The sequence below is a fragment of the Xyrauchen texanus genome, chromosome 31, assembly GCF_025860055.1.
Source record: "Xyrauchen texanus isolate HMW12.3.18 chromosome 31, RBS_HiC_50CHRs, whole genome shotgun sequence".
In the NCBI taxonomy this organism is placed as follows: domain Eukaryota; kingdom Metazoa; phylum Chordata; class Actinopteri; order Cypriniformes; family Catostomidae; genus Xyrauchen; species Xyrauchen texanus.
Window position 1 is genome coordinate 26,017,687 of NC_068306.1, and position 24,398 is coordinate 26,042,084.

At 37.2% G+C, this 24,398-nt stretch overlaps 1 protein-coding gene across 6 annotated transcripts in view; it reads left to right on the forward strand.

The window, feature by feature from the left end:
• LOC127624559 (neural cell adhesion molecule 1-like) overlaps positions 1-24,398 on the forward strand; it is a 307,759-nt gene that overhangs the window by 245,563 nt on the left and 37,798 nt on the right. For all 6 annotated transcript variants that reach the window (XM_052099330.1, XM_052099332.1, XM_052099331.1 and 3 more), the window contains 5 exons: positions 2,442-2,592; positions 5,318-5,502; positions 6,445-6,541; positions 10,014-10,181; positions 14,367-14,492. In XM_052099330.1, the coding sequence (XP_051955290.1) occupies positions 2,442-2,592; positions 5,318-5,502; positions 6,445-6,541; positions 10,014-10,181; positions 14,367-14,492 (727 nt within the window). The remainder of the gene's footprint in view (positions 1-2,441; positions 2,593-5,317; positions 5,503-6,444; positions 6,542-10,013; positions 10,182-14,366; positions 14,493-24,398) is intronic.

Below are 24,398 nucleotides of genomic sequence, written 5' to 3' on the forward strand. Positions count from 1 at the left end.
CAACAGCAGCTTTATATGTGAGCGACCCTCCCTAGAACATATAAAACAATAGAGAAGCTGCATATGCAGCTTACTGTCAATTACTATGCAACAGGAGGGGAATCAGTTGACAGCCCTGCATACTAACAGCCCTCTGAACGTGAAGCACAAGCAGGATGGAATTTATGGTCGAGACCCTGGTTGCTACTTAAAGCACTCAATCCTCAGATCGTGACTAAGCCAGCACACCTTTAAATCAAGTTGGTGAATTGATTGAATTTCTGAGCTGCATTCACTCCATTCCTCTCCGCAGTCAAATTTCTCACTGATCATTGAACTGGCACTTTATAAATGAATTGCCACTGCAGATTTCTGAAACATCTTATTTCTTAGCTGTCTTCACATGCTCTGGCTCTGTCTATGCCACTGATGAAAGGTGCATGCTAATACACACGTTTTACAGCAGCATTGCCATCCATACGTAAATCGCTTGAAGAAAAATGAAAATAACAAACAAACTGAGCAGCTTGCTTTGAATTATTAGTTAATCAAAACGGTCTGTCATATTTCATTCTTTGTATGTGCTGCCTTCTTTGCGCATATGCATGCAATTACACCATTGTCATGCAGGAAAGACATGGTATGCTCTGCTAAGCACGGATCGATATTGTCCAATATTGAATCTGAAAAATGTTGTGCTCTTTTATCCACCTCTCTCAGGGTCATATTATTAATTCTGCTGCATTGAATACTGCATATGAATGTTGATTTGGCTTATTTAAAGTAATGAGAGCTACTCTTTTCGACCGTAATTGTCCTGTAACCTTTGGAAGTGATTAGGTATCCGTGTGCTCATGGCCAATGGCTTTGGTGTGGGAATGAAGGAGCAACTCATGTTTGTTTGTTGAGTAATATGGTGTCAGCTGGCATGACTAATAAATCTATTTAATCGTGTCATGGAAGAGGCTGCGCTCTCTGATTAACATAGGTCACATTATGCAAGTCAGTTGCGCTTAGTGAATTAATTTTCTTGTAAATGATATGAGAGTGTCATTAATCTGAGAAGATCTGTTAGATTTTTTTCTTTTGAAGATTATCAAGTTGAACTTGCATGTGTCATGCGCTAACATATGATTATAGCTATATCATAGCTATAATGTACATATGTCATCACAGATTAATGATGTGAATTTGTTCATTCTGAAAGCTGATCTGAAGGTATCCACACTTGGTTCAGTTACATGTTTTACTGTTCCACTCCACACCACCTCCCCTATTTGAGTCCATTTCTGGTACCTTTGCGTTATAAATGTGGAGGAGAAGATGCTAACTTCACTGTTTAATTTAAGTAATTGTCCCTTTGGATTTACTATCAAAACCTTACATGCACAGGACAGCACTTGCATTTTTTTGCTTTGAATGCAGTGCTAGAGACTTGGAGAATGCAAGCTGCTCTTTACAAGGCAATTTATTCTAGACAAGGAGCTCTGAGAAAGTCTTGTACTTTGCATCATCAGTAAAAGTTCACTTCCTTATGTTAGGACGGATTGCTTTCACGCTAGTTGCGAAATGTACAAGTGTCCGGTTGAACACCTTGTCAAGGGATCTCTGGTGCAGTTTCTGTGGGCAAGTTTAGAAAATTGCTTTCCAAGATTTTAAAGCTGAGTTCAATGGCTGGAAAAGTCATGGACATTAATGTAATAAAACATGAAATGGGAATTCCTTTGATGAATATGCATTTTCAAGTTAATATTTTAGTCTAATATTCCATTTGGTTTGAAATTGTCCTTTGTGAGTGCAATCACCATGATATATATATATATATGGGGGTATACCCCCCACACACACACACACACTCCTGGTCCAATGAAAAGACAATCACTTGCCCACCCTACAAATAAAAATGCCCCTCCAAAGATCGCTTCTTAGTACTGGGCCTGTTCCAAAGCCGTATTTACATCCTTTTTTAGGCTTGAAAGTTCCGGTCCCCATTCATTGTTATTGTACCTAAAAAAGTGACCAGTACATTCTTCAGAATTCCCTCTTTTGTCATACAGGTTTGAAACCACATGAGGTCGAGTAAATGACACTTGGGTGTACTATTTCTTTAAGGACCCTCTAGTTTCCTGTAGAGGCCTGCACAGAGTGCAGTTGTCTCAAAATGCATTTAAAAACAATTAAGTGCTTTTTCAGCTTCTCACTGTTAAATAACTGCATGCGTATGAAACTAGTTAGGTAGGCCAATTTATTTTGTCATTAATTGCAAACCTGAACCGAAGTCATACTTATAAAACTGACCCGAACCCGGCCGAAACCCAGCGGTTTGTTGGGTCCCGTTGGTCCAGTGTCGAGTTGTAAACCTCTATAGCTCTGCCATAGGGTTACCTTTGTAAGGTTGACCGATTCCCCTGTTTATTTCACACATGCATGTTTTCTCACTGTATCTCTTTGTCTTTCTCTAGAGTCTGGATGGTAATGTGATTGTACGCAGTGATGCCCGTGTGTCCTCTCTGACGCTGAAGTATGTGCAGTTCACTGATGCTGGCCAGTACCTCTGCACTGCCCGCAATTCCATTGGGCAGGACATCCAGAGCATGTACCTGGAAGTGCGCTGTAAGTTAAACATGAAAGTTTGCTTTGTGTTTTTTGTTTTCTTTGGTTTTATTCAGAGCAAATACAGTATGTCAATGTCATGGTGTCATATACGCTTTCTGGATTTCATGACCTTTTGGGCATTTTTTTTTTTCACAGCAATGCAGACTCTCTGCATATGAACTGCAATACAATACAAAATGAAAAACCTGTCCTGACATTCTTAAAACTAAATTTCAAAGCTAATGCTTTTTATTTGATCAGATTAGGTTTACTCCAGTTGGTTGAGTGCACATTTGTGCTATTTTGACAGGTAGAGAATCACAGTAAAGCTATTTTTAAAGTTATTTTCGTCTGGTTTCACACTTTGAAGCATTCCCAGAATCTAATTCTGAAACAGGGGGTGAGGGCTTGTGCAATGAAAGTCTATTTGGATAAACTTTTCTTGCCACAAAATCAAGTAATCTTCTCCAGTCCTGAGATAGCATCAGAATGTGCAACTGATACAAATTGTGTGGAAATGCAGTTTGCCACAGTCAGACTTGTGAGTAATCAGCTTCTAGCTTGAATGCATGGAGTGTTTTGCAGCAATTAGTGATTATAAAAGGTGCTTTGTCTGCTTCAGATGATCCGAGATGAGATTGTTTAATTCTAGTTCTGCCAACTGTTTGCAGTCCAGCCAAGTGTCTTTGCTTGTGTTTTTAGAGGAGGCAGTAACCATGTAGCTACCTACCTGACTCTATATTTCTTTTATTCAAGCTTACATTTGAAAGAAAGTTGTTCTGAGTTGGTTGTTTATTTGTTTGAGTCTAGTGCAGGCAGCCAGTTGGCAAAGTTTAGATGTTTACTAACATCAGCACAGAAAGCACGTTTTGCTCAAAATCGCATATGAAATGATCAGGAAGCAAAAATGACCTGCATCATAAATCATTTCAAAGCTTAAAGGAATCGATCACCCATAGTCATCATTGCTAGGCTGAATGTTGGAGCTGCTCTTTTCCATATAACCAAAGTAGATGGTGATTTATTGTCAAGCACTTATCTCATTCTCGCTTGTGTTCAATTAAAAAATGGGTTGAACTAGTTATTATGTTTTTTGACTGCAAACGGCAGTTCATGTTACATTGGTTCATGTTACCAATCGTAGTGCAACAAGTTTGAAAAACATGATCATGAATGAGATTTCAGAGCTATGGCAGAGGGGCAAATGATCAGTGTATAACTACTTTTGTTCTTTTGTCATTTTTGTTCCTCACACAAAGCTATCGAATGGCTTCAGAAGATTTGAAATATACCACACAAGTCAGATGGGCTTGTAGTGTTTTTTTATCTTTTTATGGAGCTTGGAAGTAAATCCCTGTCTATTTTCCATATGGCTAACAGAAGCTCAGATATTCTCCCAACAACCTCTTTTGTGTTTCAAGAAAATAATACAGTGTTGGAACAACATGTGCTTGAGTTTATGATGAAGTAACCCATTAAATTTCCAGATTTTTATTTCATACACTGTGGTGATAAAATGTTACAGTTTATTTAATCCAAAGAGAGATATTACATTTGTGCCGCCCGATTTATCTTAGCAGTAGTGTTGCAGGCTGTAGTCCTGAGATAAGATAAGCAAGGTATATGTGTCTTAGTGTTGCAGTTTTATAGGAAGTGTGATGATTCCACTGTGTCTATGATTCCTTAGGTAGGAAGTTTAGTTAGCCACGGTGAGCATCGGGGGGGGCAACACTCCACTTTAAGCTGATAGCCTATAGATAAATTGTGAGACAATAGATGTTTGACTCAAGCTACTGGCTGCTCTGTAATAGCTGATACCAGAAATTGCAATTCTGAAAGGTTGTTGAATATGCATGGCAGACCAGAGGGGAGGATGGTTATTGTATGCCAGTTGGCAGCCTTTTCTGTGCCAGTCAGCCATTCTCCAAAACAGTGCCAGGGTTATTATAGTTTTATATTTTTATTCCAAATATTTTTTTATTTTTCCTTTCAGTTTTTATTAGTTTTCATTACTTTTCACTCTGTGACTGTTAATTTAGTTTTCGGTTTTTTTCCGTGTTTTTTCGTATTCGAATATTATTTTTATTTTAGATTTGTTTTAGTATTTTAGGGCTGTCAAATGTAATGCTTTAACTGATATTATTTAAATATTGTAAATTATGTAACATTTTTAAATTTCTTCATCACTACATAGTGATTTTTTTTTCATCCTTAATGAAGGCAGGTTGGTTTTAAATTGCTTTAAGTTTTATAATATACAAGTATCATTTTTATTTTATTTTAGTTAGATTTGTAATCATGAATATGTATTTTAGTTTAGCTTTCTTTTTTATTTAGTTTTCGTTTTTGTTATCATTAAGAACACTGAACAGCACTTTACTGACACTGAGAGTGCATGAGTTTACATGCACAGCAATACACTCTCATAACTATATTTGCCTATTCAAAAGAAAAATGACAATGTAAGAAAGCCATGTTTACATGATATTTGAAATCATCTGATTATTCTCTGCTTTTGACCTCAAAACATAAACAGCCATATACACAACAGTTGCTCATACTGTATAAGCGGTTAAGAATGCAAAATTGTAGTAATGTGCAAAAATTCTACCTCTGTGGATCAGTTATTGCTTAAACTCTTTGTTACCTTAACCTGATAAAAGAAAACCATTTAAGGCATTGACCTTACATGTTTTCGCCTTAAAATTGTGCATATAAACATGCTCACTGTCTTTAATCGCAGATGCTCCAAAGATCCAGGGCCCTGCTGCTGTGTTCTCCTGGGAGGGGAATCCAGTTAATATTACCTGTGAGGCTCTAGCTCACCCGGGTGCCTCCGTTTCGTGGTTCCACAATAACCAGCTTCTACCCAGCTCCAATACCACCAACGTCAAGATCTACAACACACCCACAGTCAGCTATCTGGAGGTACCGCTCATCACACAAACTCGTCAGTCATTAGATGCCTCCCCATTAATGTTTCAACACTATAGACGGGGTTGACACTTATAATTGCTTTCTGAGGTCATTTTCTGTATACTTCGGCACTCAGACATGTAGCGCCTGTAAGCTGTCATGCTTACAGTCAAGCTTATTAACTACATTAATTGAAGGAAGAATTGTTATTTTGTTTATTCATATTAATACATTATTTATTGAACAACTATTTATTGAACATTGGTGCCCTTATCGTTTTGTTCTTGCAGCTGTTCTACAAAAGCAATAAGCCATTCATGGCCATAAATGACTTAACTTTGGGTCTCTAAGAAACACCCCATACTTGTGGTAAAATCACTATAATGCATGCCTGCTGAAAATGAACATCTTAAACCAAAACCAAGTTTGCTGGTCTTACCTGGTTTAAGCTGGTCTTGATGATCTCACAACCTGACCAAGCTGGTGCTCAGCTGGTTTAGCCCAAAATTGTCCAGCAAATACACCAGCCTGATCATGCTAGGAGACCAGCATAGGCCAGCAAACCAGTTTATGCTGTAATTTTCAACAGAAATTGCCTCACAAGGTTTAATTATTTAATGTTCAGGGTAGTGCGTGCGTGTTTTGTTTTTGTTTTTTGCTAGAAATGTTCTCTGAGACAATCTCTCTGTTCCTCTGGCACATTATTTTAAGCTGCTACAGCTAATGGAGCAAGTAGTCTTCCATTATCTCTCTCTCTCTCTCTCTCTCTCTCTCTCTCTATCTCTCGTTCTTTACCACTCAATAATTATTGAGCTAAATAATAGAATAACAGATCACTGCAATTGCCATGGTGATAAGCTTCCCTTAACCAGCCACCCAAAGAGCAAAATATATGTGTCAAACTAGGTCGGTCAGAAGAGAGGTGGTGTCTTTACTTTGCCTTTTCTCCAACAGGTCACTCCGGAGTCCCAGAATGACTTTGGCAGCTACAACTGTACGGCCACCAATGTCATCGGCACAGAGTCAAAGGATATCATTTTGATTCAAGCAGGTCTGTGAACGTTGAGAGTAGGGATGTCACAATGGGAATGTTTGATGGTGCGATTATTGTCTGATAAAAAAAAGTAATGATTTTTACAATTATCTGCAAATTTACCTATTATGCAACAATAAAAACCTCCACAAACATATCACAACTTAAGTTTTATTGCAGCATTCTTTAAGACATGCAGATAACATATATATTCCTAAATTTAACTGAAAACAATGTTTTTAAGTTTTCGCAATTTTCTCTATCTGCCCTCTGAACACCAAAACGTACTGTTCCTTTTCAACAAAATGTATGTATACCCTTTCAATAAATACAAATGTAATTAAATATAAATTAAAAATAAATAACCCAAAAATAATTACAAAAATACAAACAACTATAACTTAAACCATATGTTTAAAATAAAATGATGTCGGGCTAGGAGAACCTTCTTTCTTTATTCAGTAATCTAACGATCAGCCGGATAATCACAACACTTTTATGCTCACTGAAATCTTATTCAAGTAGGAAAAACTATTTGGAGGGATCACATTCACAATATAAAGCTGAACCCCTCCTCTTTTAAACTTAAAATAAACAACTTTTCGGATTTACAGTTTGACTTTAACAAAAGGTAAATAGAATACATATAATATTTACTGTGTTTGTAAAATTATTACCTTCATCTGAGCATGAATTTCTGGATGTTTTCACCACTTTTACTGGCACTTTTCATCTGCATGTTTTGCATTCTGGATACCAGTGTCATTTTTTTAGATAGACAAAATGCTCCAAATAGCAATTTAATTCACTTGTTCAGCTGATATAACTCCAGGAGACCGCGTCGTTCCGGCATGTTTTCATTTTGAGAGTTTCACCTGCACTGAAAGTTCACGTTCTGCACGCGCCCCATCTTGCCTAGACAATCACCTTGTGAACTCTGTTACCATAGTAACAGCCTCACAGACCAGCCTGGCAGAGGGCAGGGCACACACGTAAGTAATTAGGGCACGTAAGTAGTTAGACCCAAACCAAAAGACTCATTTTCAGTAAAAAATACATTTAAATAGACAACATGGTTTTTCAGGTTTTTAGCCATAGATTCCAAATTCTTATGGTTTAATAACCATAACCATTTTAATAGTGGTTAATTGTGAAATCGGGTTATCGCGACATCCCTAGTTGAGAGGAAGAGATACAAATGAAAAATGAATTACAGTTTTCCCTTGGGAACTTGTTAAAGCACTCTAAATCTCACTGCTGATGTACAAGTGGAGGTTATCATTAGATGTTCATACAGAGTTTTTCACAAAGAGGGTCTTCAGAGGGTCTGAAATTAAATATTAAATAATAATATACTCACCGTATTTTGTTACAAACCTATATGACTTTCTTGTGTGAAACACAACACAAAAAATATTAGGCAGAATGTTAGCTTCAGTCACTATTCACTTTCATTGCATTAAAAAAATATGAAATTGAATGGTGACTGAGAGGGGAATACACTAAGAATGAAAGCACCAGTTTTTCGCAGATCAGGCAAAGGCACAAACACGGCCACAAAATCCCTGCTGAATGCAATTTGGACACGCAATTCTGATCTTGCGGGCCGATATATAGCGGAGGATGCTGCAGACCACTGCATTTGACAAACCCTGCCTGGACTGGATCACTGTGATCCAGACACCTTAATCATCTCTTAAACATGCCGAAATTGAGCTTTACTACACCGCACATCTGGATATATCTAGGTTATAACACTCTTTTCCATCATTTGATGATTATTTGATGAGTTGCAAATGTTCACTAGCTCACATGTTCACATGTTTTAGCGCCTTTCATTTGGTGGTAATAATCTAAATTGTGCCAGGCCATTTTTGTGAATAAAGTGCAATCTGCAATGAGCCTTAATTAACATATAAAGAGTCATGTTCGCACAGAACGGAATGTTAATGACTTAATTTAAATATTCCAGACACAATGCAATTTCAGTGCTGATTGAGCTTGCTAAAATAGATTGCGGGTGGTTAGTGAATAAGAAGCAGGTTTTTGCTCAAAAGTGGTGCAACTGTTGAGTGAATCTGCCCCTGAGGCTAGCGTTCTGCCTAACATCTCCTTTGGCCAAACGGTTTTTCTTCCATGAAACAACACGGGTACATGATGACCGAAACACATCTAAATTCCCTCTAAGTACGTATTTATAATCCACAAGGTATGCAAAAGGTAAATCACCCCTAGACAGAGCTGCTTCAGATCAGAGCCTGCTCTTGTATTTTTTAGGCTGAGACTCTTGGGTAATAAAAACAGCAGGGATATAATTTTCAGGCTGCTGTGCTGATGGTTAAATGCGACGCTGCCTTAGATATTTTTGGTGCCCTGTAAAATGGGGCATATATTAAATGGTGTGGAACTCTGTGAGGATTATTTAGACTAAATGCAATGGAGAGAGCAAAAGTGACGCTCTCTCCCTACCTCACAGGCTTTAGAGCATCCACACTGCCACAGTGCCAGTTTATAGAGTCAGCACTGGTGGTATGGGGGGTTTGGATGTTGCTGGGTGTTGCTGGATGTTTAAAAAAGCTAGTTTTACTGTGTAAAAGCGCTCTGTAACAATACGGGTTGTAAGGGGTCATGTCATTAATTTTTCTTTTTCATTTTTCATTTTTTTTTCTTTTGTTCCCCTGAGTTACACTTTTTTGTGTCACATTTTAGTTTTTCATGCCTTCTGTCTGACTAGTACAATTAAATGTAAATGATCTCTTCATATGCGAAATGAGCACTTTGCTACACATTTTAAAGCACTGCGGCTTTATTGACAAGTCCAGTAAACAGTAGCTGTTACCTCCCCCATACTACAATAACAACATCTTTGCAAAGTACCTTTCTATTTTGACAGGTTCACAAAACAATCCATGCTGAAATGTGCTACTCAGGTTGTTAAGATGAAACGTTGAAATGCACCAGGACCTGGTTCAAAATAAATATGCACACAGACAGGAACAGCACTATGTTGGATAGTTCCATATTTAACCCATATTTAAACCTTGTCATTAGTTTATCATTAATTTTATTACCTCACTTGTGACTGGCCAGTACAAGTTTCTCATCACTCATTAGGTGTGATTTACCATATATAGACGGTCCTGTGTTGATGTATTTATCAGTGCAGGCACAAGTTGTAGATGTTCAGAAAGAGTCATGTTTGCAGCTTAGTTTGGAGGCATGAATGTTACATTATGTTTTCATAGTGCTATGAATTGAGTCCTTATGATTTGACCCCTTTAAGCAATATCTTGGTTTGTCTTCAAGATATTTTACTTGCGCTTCAGGGAAAATCTGTACTGGCCACTGCAATAACTGTTCCCTTGTTGACTCATTGTTTCAATTCTTATATTCCTCATTCTCATTTTTGTGGTGTCCTGCTTGTGTACAGTAGTTACTTTTTAATGTTTGCCTATGTGTGTGCGATTATGTGTATTTGTGTGTTCTGTAGATGTGCCTTCGGCCCCCTCTATCGAGCGTGTGGAGCCGTATTCCAGCACAGCGCTTTTGGAGTTTGATGAGCCTGACTCTAGTGGAGGAGTGCCCATCCTCAAATACAAGGCTGAGTGGAGGATAGCAGGCCAAGACTGGACTGACAGAGAGTATGACGTTGAGGATGGTAAGTGTCCAACACACACATTACTCTATAATAACATTTATTTCAAACTGGAAGCAATGGAGAGAGAAAGCAAGATAGATGAGGATTTTGGGAGACTATAAAAGCTTTTTCTCATTTATGTGAAGGTTGAACTTGGTTTCATGGCATTGTGTTACTGAAATGACCGGAAATTCTAAGATTAATTTATTAGAACTAGGATTTTAGCACAGCTATTTTGAGAAACATGCATGATGCCTTGTTCAAACAGAGCGATTTTATCTCAGCAAGTGGCTGTGTTGTTGGTCGCTAGTACGTAATAAAATGTGGGCTACACAATTTTCTTCATCAATACTTATTCAAGTGAGATCTTTATTATAATGAGTGGCATATATATGTATATATATATATATATATATATATATATATATATATATATATATAGTTGCCTAATTTAAAATACTTTTAATTTGCTTAATAATTACTGGAGAGTACAGCAATTTCCATAATGATGCACAAACAATGTCCCTCCCATAGTCAATATCACCACTAAACAGCTGCCTTCTATTTCAAATTGTTGCAAAATAACCTTCCCTGCTGCCATTAAAAAGACCCTTTCATTGGCGATATTGTCTGGCAAGCATGAAATGTGTTGCGAAAATAGAATGTGCAAATGTGGGAAAAGGAGAGGGTTCACTTGAATGCTAAATAAGAGTGCTTGGAGCAGTTGTCACAAGCTGACATGTGCTCTGTTTGTCTGTGGGTGCTGTCTGTCTCTCAAGGGGTGAGATGTCAGTTAGCTCACTGCTGACAGCCTGCTCGCTCGCTCTGCCAGACCTCCTTGGGACATGCGTCAGAACAAGCCACGCACACATGCACTTAAATGCAGCCTTTCACGAAGCAGTCTCCCAAACAACTACACACTCACATCCCTGCTCAACCAACGTCTTTTTGATCACTCAACCTTTTTTCAGTCTGTCACGTATGCATATGTCTGGTTTATGATACTGTGCAGCTATAAGAAGAGCGAAACAAAAGATACCAGATTTATCCAAATTTGTTGAGTGGCTGCAAAAAAGTACAAGCAGCTGCCATATATGATGTCCGATTTAAGAATTGTTCTTTTGACCGGAAAATACAAAGTGGGTGACATGATGGAAACATAAACATATTTTGACATTAATGTAGGCTAGATGGGGTTTCCCGAAGCTCCGTAAGTAGAAAGTTAGTTGCGCATAAGTAGTTATATATCTCTACAGCACATTTCCTATAACCATTGTTATCTATGTAGCACCTACTGTAAAATCATCCATAAGTTAATGAGAGCTTTGCACAACTTATAAGTCCATTATGTGCAACTTGGAGTAGTTAAATGCAGCGCTAATGCCCATCATTGTAATCATGATCTTGCATCTGTTCCTGTAATCATGTGCATCTGTTAATGAAATATTGTGTGTTCAATACAAGTTAGGCTCAATTAACAGCATTTATGGCATAATGTTGATTACCACAAAATTACCAATGACTGATGTCTCCTTAGCTTTAAAAAAAGAAAAGAAATAGAGGGCCTGGGTAGCTCAGTGGTAAAGATGTAGGCTACCACCTCCGGAGTTCACTAGTTCGAATCCCAGGGAGTGCTGAGTGATTCCAGCCAGGTCTCCTAACCAACTAAATTGGCCCGGTTGCTAGGGAGTGTAGAGTCACATGGGGTAACTTCCTCGTTGTCGCTATAATGTGGTTTGTTCTCGATGGGGCGCGTGGTGAGTTGGCCGTGGATGCCGTGGTGGGTGGCATGAAGCCTCCACACACGCTATGTCTCCATGGCAATGTGCTCAGGGTTTAAAGACAGAAATGTAAAGCTTATAATTTTAAATACCGTTTCAAGGATTTAAACGATAACAAAGGAATTGCAACTCTATTGGGCTGGAGCACTTCCGATATCATTACCAGATCTTTTAACTTAGGCTCTGAATTTACATATTTTCTCAAGGAGCATTAAACATTACCTGAAGTGACCTATCCAGATGTGTTGTTGATACTGAGCATATAAGTGAGAAAGGTGATAATATTGTATCGTAGTTCTGATGCTCACAATATTTCCTCAGATGAGAGATAGGGAATATTGGATCGCTACTGTTATAATCAATGAAGCCATTCAGTTAAGCTGTCTGCTTGACCTCAAGACAAGCTAACGATTTCTTTTTGGGTTTCTAATTTGTAAGACGTTTTGGATGAAAGCAGCTGCTAATTAACTAAATGTAATAGTATATGACTTGCGCAGCTTTATTCATTATAATGGGAGCGATCTATAGTCACTTTTAGAGCTCTACCTCTTACAATTAGTTGGCATAAATGTCATTCACCTACCAGATATTAGATGTGTGCTACAGTTGTTAGTTCTGCTCGTATCTAGTTCATGCATCCATTAATGGTTGCTTTTTCTAAACACTTTAATTTCTGTTAGTTCCAGGCATCCAAGGAGCTGTAAACACTGTAGTTTTGAATAAGTTTTCATCAGTCCTTGAAATGGTCTATAAATGTACTTACATTATTCTTTTAAAAATTGTCTATTATTTGAGCTGTAAAGTTGTTTAAATTGTCGTTTTAGGGTTTATGGTGTTACATTGTCATGACAGTGAAGTTTTCAAATTAGTTAGTAAGCGATTTTATCACACTAAAATCACGTTAACACGCATGCTGTTTACGTCAGTAAGTAATTTAACATTTACGGATTAGTCCCTAGTCAAAATTACTTTTTGTTTCTGCTTTGTAATAAAAATAATTAGAAAGCTACAGTTCTTTTAGAGATATGAAATACACTTTTCACATTAAAGACCTGACATATTTTATCATCAGACTCCATGTTTCTACGTCAGATATTTTAATGGAACTCTAAATTTCAACACAATCATACCAGATATACTCCGGACTAAGTTAAACCAACTCCCTGTTCCCACCTCTACCTGTCAGTGGATTACCAGCTTTCTGACGGACAGGCAGCAGCTTGTGAGGCAGGGAAAATTCACTTCCACCACCTGTACCATCAGCACTGGTGCCCCCAGGGATGTGTGCTCTCCCCACTACTCTTCTCCCTGTACACAAATGACTGCATCACCAAGGACCCGTCTGTCAAGCTCCTGAAGTTTGCAGACGACACCACTGTCATCGGCCTCATCCGAGATGATGATGAGTCTGCATATAGAAAGGAGGTTGAACGGCTGGCTTTCTGGTGCAGTCAAAACAACCTGGAGCTGAACACGCTCAAAACAGTGGAGATGATTGTGGACTTTAGGAGGAACACCCCAACATTGTCCCCCCTCACCATTCTAAACAGCACTGTGGCAGCAGTGGAGCCATTCAGGTTCCTGGGCACTACCATCTCACAGGACCTGAAGTGGGAGATACACATCGACTCCATTGTGAAAAAGGCCCAGCAGAGGTTGTACTTCCTTTGCCAGCTGAGGAAGTTCAACCTGCCACCAGTGCTGCTGAAACAGTTCTACTCAGCAGTCATTGAGTCTGTCCTCTGCACTTCAGTAACTGTCTGGTTTGGTGCAGCTACGAAATCAGACATCAGAAGACTACAAAGGACAGTTCGGTCTGCTGAGAGGATTATTGGTTGCCCCCTGCCCCCCTTCAAGAACTATACACTTCCAGAGTGAGGAAAAAGGCTGGTAAAATCACTCTGGACCCCACTCACCCTACCCACTACCTTTTTGAACTGTTGCCTTCTGGCCAGCGCTTCAGAGCTCTGAACACCAGAACCGTCAGACACAGGAACAGTTTTTTTCCCTCAGGCCATCCATCTACTGAACAATTAAATTGCCCCATTGAGCAATAATTATGTGCAATACACAGTTTAATTTTAATTTTAATTTATATTATCCAACATATCCACTTCTGCCATTACTTACATTGCTCTGTACATAATATACAGTTTTTTGTTCTTTATATAACAGATTGTAATAGATTTGCACTACGTGTGTGTATGTGGGTATGTATGAAGGTGAGTGTATGTACGTATATGTACAATTATTTATTTTGTGTTCTGTTTTGTTTTTTTTTTGTTTACCTATGTCTTGCTGCTGTTTTTGGTATTGTTTGTATTGTTGTTGACTGGAAGCTCCTGTCACCAAGACAAATTCCTTGTATGTGTAAGCATACTTGGCAATAAAGCTGATTCTGATTCTGAAATTTGGCATCCTTCAGGTCTCAACGTGATCACCATCATAGGGCTGAAGCCCGAGACTGTATATGAGGTCAAGATATCCGCCATCAACGGCAAGGGTGAAGGAGAGAACAGCCCCCAAGAGACCTTTAAAACCCAGCCTGTCCGTAAGTGCCTATCTCTCAGTTCACCCCCCAGTTCAGCAGCAGACCTCACTACCCACAATGCATTTCTACCCTGGACCCTGCCAACCTTGCTGGATCTGCCCCCCAGGAGATGCATTTCTTGTCTTTTGTGTGCTTCTGTCTTTGTGCGTGAGTGTGCGTATTTAAGTGTGCGTAAATAGTCCAGTCCCTTCAGAATCACACTTCAGCAGAGCTTCACCTTCCCATCTGTACTGCTTTATTGCTGGTGCCATGATGTGCCAGGAAGCAGCTGTGTTTCTTGTGTCTACTCAGAGCTGTGTGCTCTGTTAAATGTTGTCCATGTTGATTGGGAACTCTTCTGTAGAATTAATGATGAAACCTTCTTTAACCACATAACCAGATCAGACCAGGTTTAGACCCTAAGGAAATGTCAAATCTAAATTTGTAATCAGTGAAGATATCCAGACACCTTGGGTCTCATTCATTAACCACACATATATGCAAGTATGTGTGTGTAAAATATACAGTATGTTCATCAAGTTTGCATTTTTAATTTTGATAAATTTAGGAAACATTTTAGAACCAAGTCAAACTTCATTTAGGCAAATATTACAAACACCTAAAGGCCTTAGAAACATTTCATGTGTTCAGTTTATATATACTGTATACTCTATATTTATATATATATATATACAGGGTTGGGGAGTAACGGAATACATGTAACGGGAATACATAATTCAAATACAAAATATAAGTAACTGTATTACACTACAGTTACAATTTAAATATTTGGTATTTAGAATACAGTTGCGTTCAAAAAGTATTTTGATTACTTTAGAGATTACTTTATTGTCATTTGTTTCATTTAATATTTTGTCCTTTCAGATGGAAAAATGTATACAAATAAATGATGCGATCCAAAGTGCATTTGAACAGCGGTGAAACACTTTCATATGATGTTACATTCATACGAGCAGACAGAGAAGTACGTTTGAAGTAGCTTGAAGTTTGAAGCAGAAGAAATAGAAATAAACCTTGTGTAAATTGTCAGCTTTACGCTAAGCTAAAATGCTACTAGTCATTTTACATATACATGTTACCAGGCACGATCATATTTTTTATCAAGAAAATATATGTTGGGTCATAATAAAAAAAATTCTTGTAAGACCTTTGACATTAGGGCAAAAATCATATTCTTGTAATAATTTTTGTAATTTGTTCCTTTAAAAATATCTCAAAATCCTTAAAAAATTGTCAATTTTAATTATCTTGTTTTAGAAACAACACTGCAAAAGATATTTAGGTTTTTCAGAGAATGTATTTTTAACATGTGCATGTATGGCACTTTTCCACTGCACGATACAGTTCAACTCTCCTCAACTCTACTCGCTTTAGTTTTCCGAGCTTGCTTTTTCACTGCTGGATAGTGCCTCCTCAACGTGGGTGGAATTATAGGCCGATCGTCATAGTTGCGCCGCTTCTACTGCCGTGACATCATCTTAAACGTGACACAAAAACTATAAACAACCGCTAGCTGTTAGCTAATAGCTCATTGTGCAGCATAAAGCAGTTGTTGCATGGTGATTTTACACAAGTTTAACAGTTAAATTGACCTGGTTGTTTTAGAAGCAAGCTTTCCAGTAGCTGGTCAACTAAATAAAGTTAAGTTTTCCAGCAGAGAATAGAGTTAAAGTACTCTCACTCTCTCTCCCATTGCTCGCTGATCTAGATAACGTCCATTTGGTCGAACCACTTCCACTTTTCCTTGACGTTCTGTAGTCACTTTTAATTTTTTTTTACTTTTCCCTACACTTTTCAATCTGCTGCCGCTCGCGACTGGAATGCTCTGCAAAATATTCTCAAACTAGATACACTAATTTCAATTTCATCTTTTAAAACTATTATATCATCCTTGTTCATGGACACATGCAGTTGCTTCTCTACATAATCATTTTGTTTTGTCTACTGTGTTGTTTTAAATTGTATTTAATGTAATTGTTAACCTGTATGTATTTCTAATGTACTTTATTTATTTTAGCCCCATTACCTTTCCCTAAGTGGTTATTCCACTTGTCAGGCCGCCATTGTAAATAAGAACTTGTTGTTAATGACTTGCCTGTAAAAATAAATAAAAAAATTAAAAAATTAATAAATACAAAAAATGTAAAAAAAATAAACTGGTGGTAGCCGTGTGCAGCCAACAGCTGATGTAAGGAACGTCAGCACCTCGTTTATTGACCACGGCGTAGTTTTGCGCGCAGTCATTTGTTTTTACAATAAAAAAAGATGCGTGAACAAATGATACTGCTATCACTGTAGCTAACTTTAAAATTAGCGTGTTGATGTCCCGTGTCGAAAATCCAGTGACGCTGGTAGTGACGATTCTCTCTGACCAATCAGTGATCTGCAGGATTTTGACGTCACATTTAGTATTGGCTCTGCTCGCTTGGAACCTGACTGAGGTGGTACTAAAAAAAAGTATCAGGTACTATCCACAGTGGAAAACCCCCAAAAGGCGAGCAGAGTCGAATCGAGTCGAGTTTTAACGTGCAGCAGAAAAGCCCCATTAGTCTTACTGTACTGGCAGAGTTTTTATAGTCAAAACAAGTGAAAAAATCTACAAGTGCTGAAGAAGTAATCCAAAGTATTTAGAATACGTTACTGACCTTGAGTAATCTAACAGAATACATTACAAATTACATTTTACAAAAGTATCCCTCCCAACCCTATATATATATATATATATACACACACACACATATTTATATATATATATATATATATATATACACAATACAATGCGATACATAAATCGGCTATAGAATACAATGTATTGTTTACTACCATATTATTGATCATAAGACAATCATTGGCATACAGTTCACAGCAATCCATTTCAAAGGTGAATTTGTCAATCAGTTGGAGATTGTCAATCGGTTGGGCTCTTAAACAGCTCAGAGTTGGGGAATATTGTCAGAGCAGAAGTTATCTAGCTTTCTTCCAGGATAACTTTGTACTTGGCTTGATTAATGCATACTTCTCAAAGACGAATTTGCCTGATTCCAGCCTTGCTGAACCACCCCCAGATCATCACGATCCTCCACCTGGTCATCTAATAGTTGGACGGAGACCAGGAGAGGCCTTCAAGCCACAGTGTCTCGCACTCACTATGAAATTTGTTGGAGGATCTATGATGATCTGGGGGTCTTCAGCAAGGCTGGAATCAGTCAAATTCTTCTTTGTGAAGGACACATTAATCAAGCCACATAATGTTGTCAGTATTTTATAGACTAAAACAATAATGTTCATTTTACTCAAACAACATATCAATAACTATTAAATCCAGAGAAACTGGTTATTTTGCAGTGGTCTCTTAACTTTTTCCAGAGGGGTGTGTGTGTGTGTGTGTGTGTGTGTGTGTGTGTGTGTGTGTGTGTGTGTGTGTGTGTGTGTGTGTGGGTGTGTGGGTGTGTGTGTGTGTGTGTGTGTGTGTGTGTGTATATATGTACAATGTATGTGGTATTTATGTATACAGTATATATGTTACTATTAGAAATTGACACTTGACAATAAGTCTTTGTTATTTAGGTAACATCAAATTATGTGCATTATAGCACAATCTAGGATAGGTTCTGAATAAAAATTATGTCGATCATCTTTATTTAGCAAATCTTTAGAGAGTGCAAGAAAACGTTTGCAGAGAGTGATGAATGACAGTACAGGTTGTATGGAAATGATTTGGGAATTTTTATGCTGTTACTTGCAATGGGCATCTGCTTTCTCATTAAGAATAATCCAGATTCATCAACCTTTGATGGTAAGAACTGATTTGCAGTATGTGTGTACACAATTGTTGTAAATCTGTTGGAAATTTTGTGTGAGATTTTTTTCTGCACACATACTGCAAGTAAGAACTCTTGGACATTATTATAGTGAATGAGACCCTTTGCATTTGTGTTTAGACAGTATACTTCGATATATTGAAGACATTTTGGATAGTAAGTGTTTGACAAAAGCAGCAAGTTGAATATAATTCCAGATGACATTTCACATGAACTAGTTTGATTTTATTGCTTTTAGGGCATACTGTATATTCAAATTGATCTATGCTGTTTGAGAGTGAAATTAAGTTCTGTGTGTTCTAGAGCTCTCCACATTAATAAAACACTGTCCATATATTGATGTTGCAATGCAGCTTTCAAAATCCAACAAATGTACACGTTTAATTACTGTGTCACACAATGCTGTAGGCTCAGAATGTTCTGCTTGGAAGCAGATTAGAAAAGAAAGACATGTAGGATGAGCAGAAACGCAGCGCTACTTTGTTTATTCAATTTCCTCGTACACTTGCAGGGATTAAGTCCCTAAAGTTTAAATTGCATAAAAATTCCTTGTCAATTTATTAATCCAATTTATTGATTCAATTAATTATATCCATCCCAAAAGCACTTTTAAATAACATTACAAAAAAAAAAAAAAGAGGTCACATCGCAATTCGTGTGATTGCCTTATGAGTACCCAGATGTACCCAGATGTTAAAATGGAAATCTTACAAAAATGGGTAAAAGGGTGAAATAACAATACCAAACTAGGCAGACGAATGGTTCATAGCTAGCAGGAATGTATTGCACTGTTGATTATTGAGTCAAAGTCAGGATGATTTTAATTCCTATTATTTTCTGGGTACATTTCATTTTAATGTGTCCTTGTTACAGTGCAATTACACAATAATGAGTATTACTAATTAACAACATGTACTTATTATAGGTTTAGGGTTAGGGTAAGGGTTCGGTTTAGGGTTAGTTGCTTGTAATTATGCATAATTGACTGTTATTACTATAGTAAATACATGTAATATGAGTAAACAAGGGCGCATTAAAATAAAGTGTTACCTATTTTTCTTATCATGTTTCATCTTTGCTTCAACAAACTTTCACAATCCCCACATTCCCTCTCTCATCTTCACTTATTTCTCAACAGCTGATTGGGTCACCCAATATTGCCATTTTGGGACTTCTCAAATCATTCACATAGTGTATTCAATCTAATGTGGGCAAGGTTCATTTTCTTACTGGTTTATAAGATGAGCCCCAAAATGGCAAGTTGGAATTCACCTCCACTTCATTTGATCCATTCCTGTTTTCACATTTACTGATTTTATTTGTGGTTCTCATCTTGTTTTCCATCTTGTTTTGTTTCCGTTGGACTTCAGGCTTCCCTTTCAGAAGTAAGTGTTCCATCTCTCTGCTCTTTCATTCTCATGCTTGTTTTTTCATTTGTATTACATTTCATCTGGTTCACACTTCTGCCAAATTTACTAGTAAGCCATTTGAAAACATTTTAAAACCTCAAATAGAAATTTTAAAGACTCCACAAAATGGCCTGTCGAGCACAGATTTTCTTTCCTATGTTGACAAATTTCATATTTAAACTGGAAGTTTGGGTGAGACATATCCAAGGATTTTTATGTAGCAAATAGACTTTAGTTTACATCACAACTATGAACCACCAATTGCTACTCGTTATCGCTTGTCTGAGGCAAGTGGTATTTATGATTTATTGTCATTTTAGAGAGCACTGTATTGGACAAAGGTTTGGATACACCCATGCAAACAACATGAGTCATCAGTGTTTTGGTCCTTTTTTCCAGACTATAAGGATTGTACATTTAAAATGTGTATGTAACAAAAGTTAATTTTGAAAAAATAATTTGAAAGCCCTCAAAGCTAATAGGCATGGACTAAATGCCAAAAAACTCTTTAAATAAAATTGTATTGAGAATTGAAGAAGTATTTTGCTTCACTTTGATACGTCAGTGAAATTAAAGGTGAAATATCTTGGTTTATGTTCACTGAATAGTGTGGAATGAGGGGCTTTGATTATAGCATGTGCTTTAAAGACTGTGACGACTCATGTTATATCTGTTATTTCATGTATCCAGATGGAATTCCATTCAATTATTCAAACAAGTATCAAGTATTTGATATGATATGATTTAGACTAGAGTTTTTTGTTCCAGGCCTGTAGTGCTATTTTATTCAACACCTACTTATGCACTTGGTTTAGCTAAATCATGCAACAAGAAATATTTAACACATTATGAATTGAATTAGGTTATGTATATGAATTATGTTGTGGCTTAACATGAAAAATGTAGTTTGGGCTCCCTCGAGTTGATTAAAAAACTCCATTTAAATTGATATACTACAAAGTTAGTATAAACATGGTTGTTGATACAGTATGTAGATTTCCCATGTTTAGAGTCTCTTTCCTGTTATCTCCTCCTTCCCCCTTAGTAAAACACACAAATTATACAAGTCTTCTGAATTCAGAAAATAAGCCATTTATTTCACGTCCTAGGACATGGGTGGCCTAGATGGCTAATGTTGGTGTTTATTTTATAGTTCATATAAGGCTGATTGTGTTGCGGAACACAATTTCGAAATAGTCAATGTCTAGAATCACTAATGTTTATTTACACAATAAAACCCAAATAAAATGTTCTTGAGCCAAGGTTACTTTTAGATGAAGTTGTTGCTAGTTTAATAGACAGGGTTCTCTCAACGTAGCTCAGTATTGTCCTCATTATCTGTGAAATTGACTCGGATCATTTGACCAAGGAAGCTGTCTCATACTCATTACACAGAGTGGAATAAAAAAAGAGGCAGAGACTGTATCTAGTAATGGTAGTGTGATGTGATCGTGCTCTAGGGAGATGGATGGCATCATCCACAATTTCTCCAGTACCCTTTAAAAGGTGACTGGCTGGACAATGATCCAGGCGCTCAAAACACTTACCGATCATTTATTATTTTGTGCATGACAAAGTGAGACCGTCGACAACATTGACACTTGTAATGTTATAGATAAATACACCAGTGACAGTCAACACTGGGATTATTTGTCATGAGTTTCTAAACCGAAGCATTACTTCTAAAACAAGATTTGTAGGATATTATTGCTATGGTGTTCTGACAGTTTTTTAACATGTTGCAGCTTTTCAGTGATTTTATTTATTCTCACATAATTTCAACATAAATCCATGTTTAATGTCCATTTATTTGTTTATTTGGTAAGTAGTCTTGAAATAAGCTGATTAATAAGGAGTCAGATGGCCTTTTGCACAGAGTAAATGAACACCAACAGAACTCTGATGCAAACTGGAGGTGGATTTTAGCTGTTCAGCCATTTATTTCTTCATACATAATTACATAATTTTAATCCAAATCAATATTGTATTTCCATAGCCATGTAATAGTTGGGATAATGTACAGTCTGCCAGTTGTATTGCAAAATAAACCTCTTCACTCTGTCCTGATGCAGTATGAACATTACACTTATATTTAGGGGGCAGTCAGTGCTCCAGCACCTCGTCAAACCAATGAGCAGACAGCGCAGCCTTCCACAGATGATATACACTTGCACTCAATGGGCCTCATTCATAAAACACAAGCAGAACATATTTTTGTGTAAAGCGTTCTTAAAGCCGTTCTGACATAAATTTTCTGATTCATAAAGGTTTTTGTATTTTCAATACAAAATTCGGTATGAACAAAAATTTACACCTGCTCCCGACCATGTGTACATTTTGTGCAAGAAATCCAAACATGTTGTTCTTTCAGACAAACTGCCATGACTACATTTTGATAGAAGTGAATTTAAACAAGTTATGAAACATTTTTACTAATAATTAAACTCTGCTTATCGTTTTTTCCAACAGAAGATCTTAACATTTTGTGAAAGCTTTAAAGGCGCAGTTTGATTTTCTCAAAAAAAAAAAAAATAAATAATAATGCCCTCTAACGTGACTGGATATATATATATATTCTATAATTTAGATTTCAGAATTTAGTATAGGCGTCGGTAAATCACATTCAGTAGATATTATGCAATTTTGCCATTATGCAAGAATTTTTTTAACTCGTTCAAAAACAAAAGTTTTCCCGCGACCCGTTTGGGACCCATGGGTGGCCGCGCGACCCCCAGATTAAGAACCACTGCACAAAATCAAGATTTTACAATGTTAATGCACTCCATTAAAAAAATATCTATATTAATTATTGCATAGATATTAAAAGCTTCCTATTCCCATATGCTATTGAGTCTTAAGCCTTCCTTATATGACGTTTTCATGGGCGTGGATTATGATAATTGTGAATGAACGTACATGCACGCTCTATTTACAAACATTTGGATTTCACTAACATATACATGTTTTACTAACAAATCTGGGGAATATCAGTTTTCAGGAATCTCCATTTTACGCATAAATTACTCAAAATTTTTCAGTATATTCAAGGAATTTTAATGAATGAGGCCCACTGACAGCAGGATAGAGCACAATAGAGTGAAGGGATCTCAAGATGGTTTCAAAGTTTCAAAGAACTTTCAACATGATACAGCATACTATAAAATATGACTAGAGGTGCTAAAAACTAGTGAGACACGATGCAACCAAAGTGAGATGCTTAAAAAATGTCTGATTTAAATACATTTATTTAAATATATAAATATTAAATTATATTAAATTTTAAAAGTAATTTAAACAACTATTTAAGTCTAAACAGCTCTACAGTACCACACAGGGTTCGATTTCCAGCGAAAATAACTGTATTGTGATACTATAACTATTAAATAAAATTACTCCTACTATGAAACAAAAGTTTGGCCCACCTTGGCTGCTGCTCACTCTGGATCACTTGCATTTGGGTCACCCAGGATGGCAACTAAAATATTCACTTAAACGAATGGACAAATGGCCGCTTTCCATGACTGTGCCAGGCCCTCTGAAAGCTAGCCTGTTCACATGTCACCCCGTCCTAGAGGGCAAGAAGACATCTCCAACAGAGTCTTCTTTGATATGAATGTGAACTCCACAGACAGCAAAAGATCAGAGAGCACCAGCGCAGAAGGCTACACCTATAGAGACAGCAGAAATCACATCTGATTTAGAAATAGTAGATTATACAAAGGTAATGCAGGTCAGCTCAAGGCAGGGGTAGACGATCAGACAAAAGACAATTTAACCTCCTGTATAAGAGTGGGTATCAATGAGATAACTTAAGCAACAGCAGAGGGAAATAATTTCACATTCAGCATGCAAATTTACATGCTCGTGCAATGTAAAACAAGCAATTACACATTGTCCAGCATTTTTACTTAATTATTTGTTTGTTTATTGGCTTCTTAATGCTTTGGGCATTTTTGTAAAACCTTTTACTACTTATTGTAATGTATCACTGCCAAACCAAGTAACTTCCTATAGGTCAATGCTGAAAATTTGCTGGTGAAAGTTAACCAAACTTGAACCGAACGCAAAATTTATGCAGGGACATTTCTTCGCCACCGAAATTCATAACCGTTGAGATTACCATATTTCAAACGCAGAATTTCACTGTGCAAAGGTACATGTGATCGAGCTAGTAGAGTGTGCAGTCCAATCTGTCTCTGCATGGCTATCCCAGTACCAAAAAGACTCTTTCCAAAATACAACCCAACTTCTAAAACCAAACCTCTACTAGATTCAACTCAATGCAATTTGAAAAGGCTTGGAAAGTCGACTTTAAAACAGTTTATGTGGCATCAGATTGTACTCTGTTAGTTTGTATCCCGAGAGATGGTTTAAACTGAATCCATTGCCGAACATATCTGGTGGTTCTTAGTGCTGTGTCTGCTTGAGTGCCAGAGAATACCACTCACAGATAGAAACACAGGCCAGCTACCTACCAGATGGTGCATGTTCACAGGTGAAGTTCTAGAGTATTTTAATTGTGATCTCTGCAACAGTATTGCCACCCTGTTGCGTCCCTTGGGCACGAAACACTTATGATAATTATTTTAATTCTGCAGTGGAATTTTCTTTTCACACTCTGTCTCTGTTCGTGACATCACATGCTTCAAACCTCACCCTCTGATTGGTGATATCTA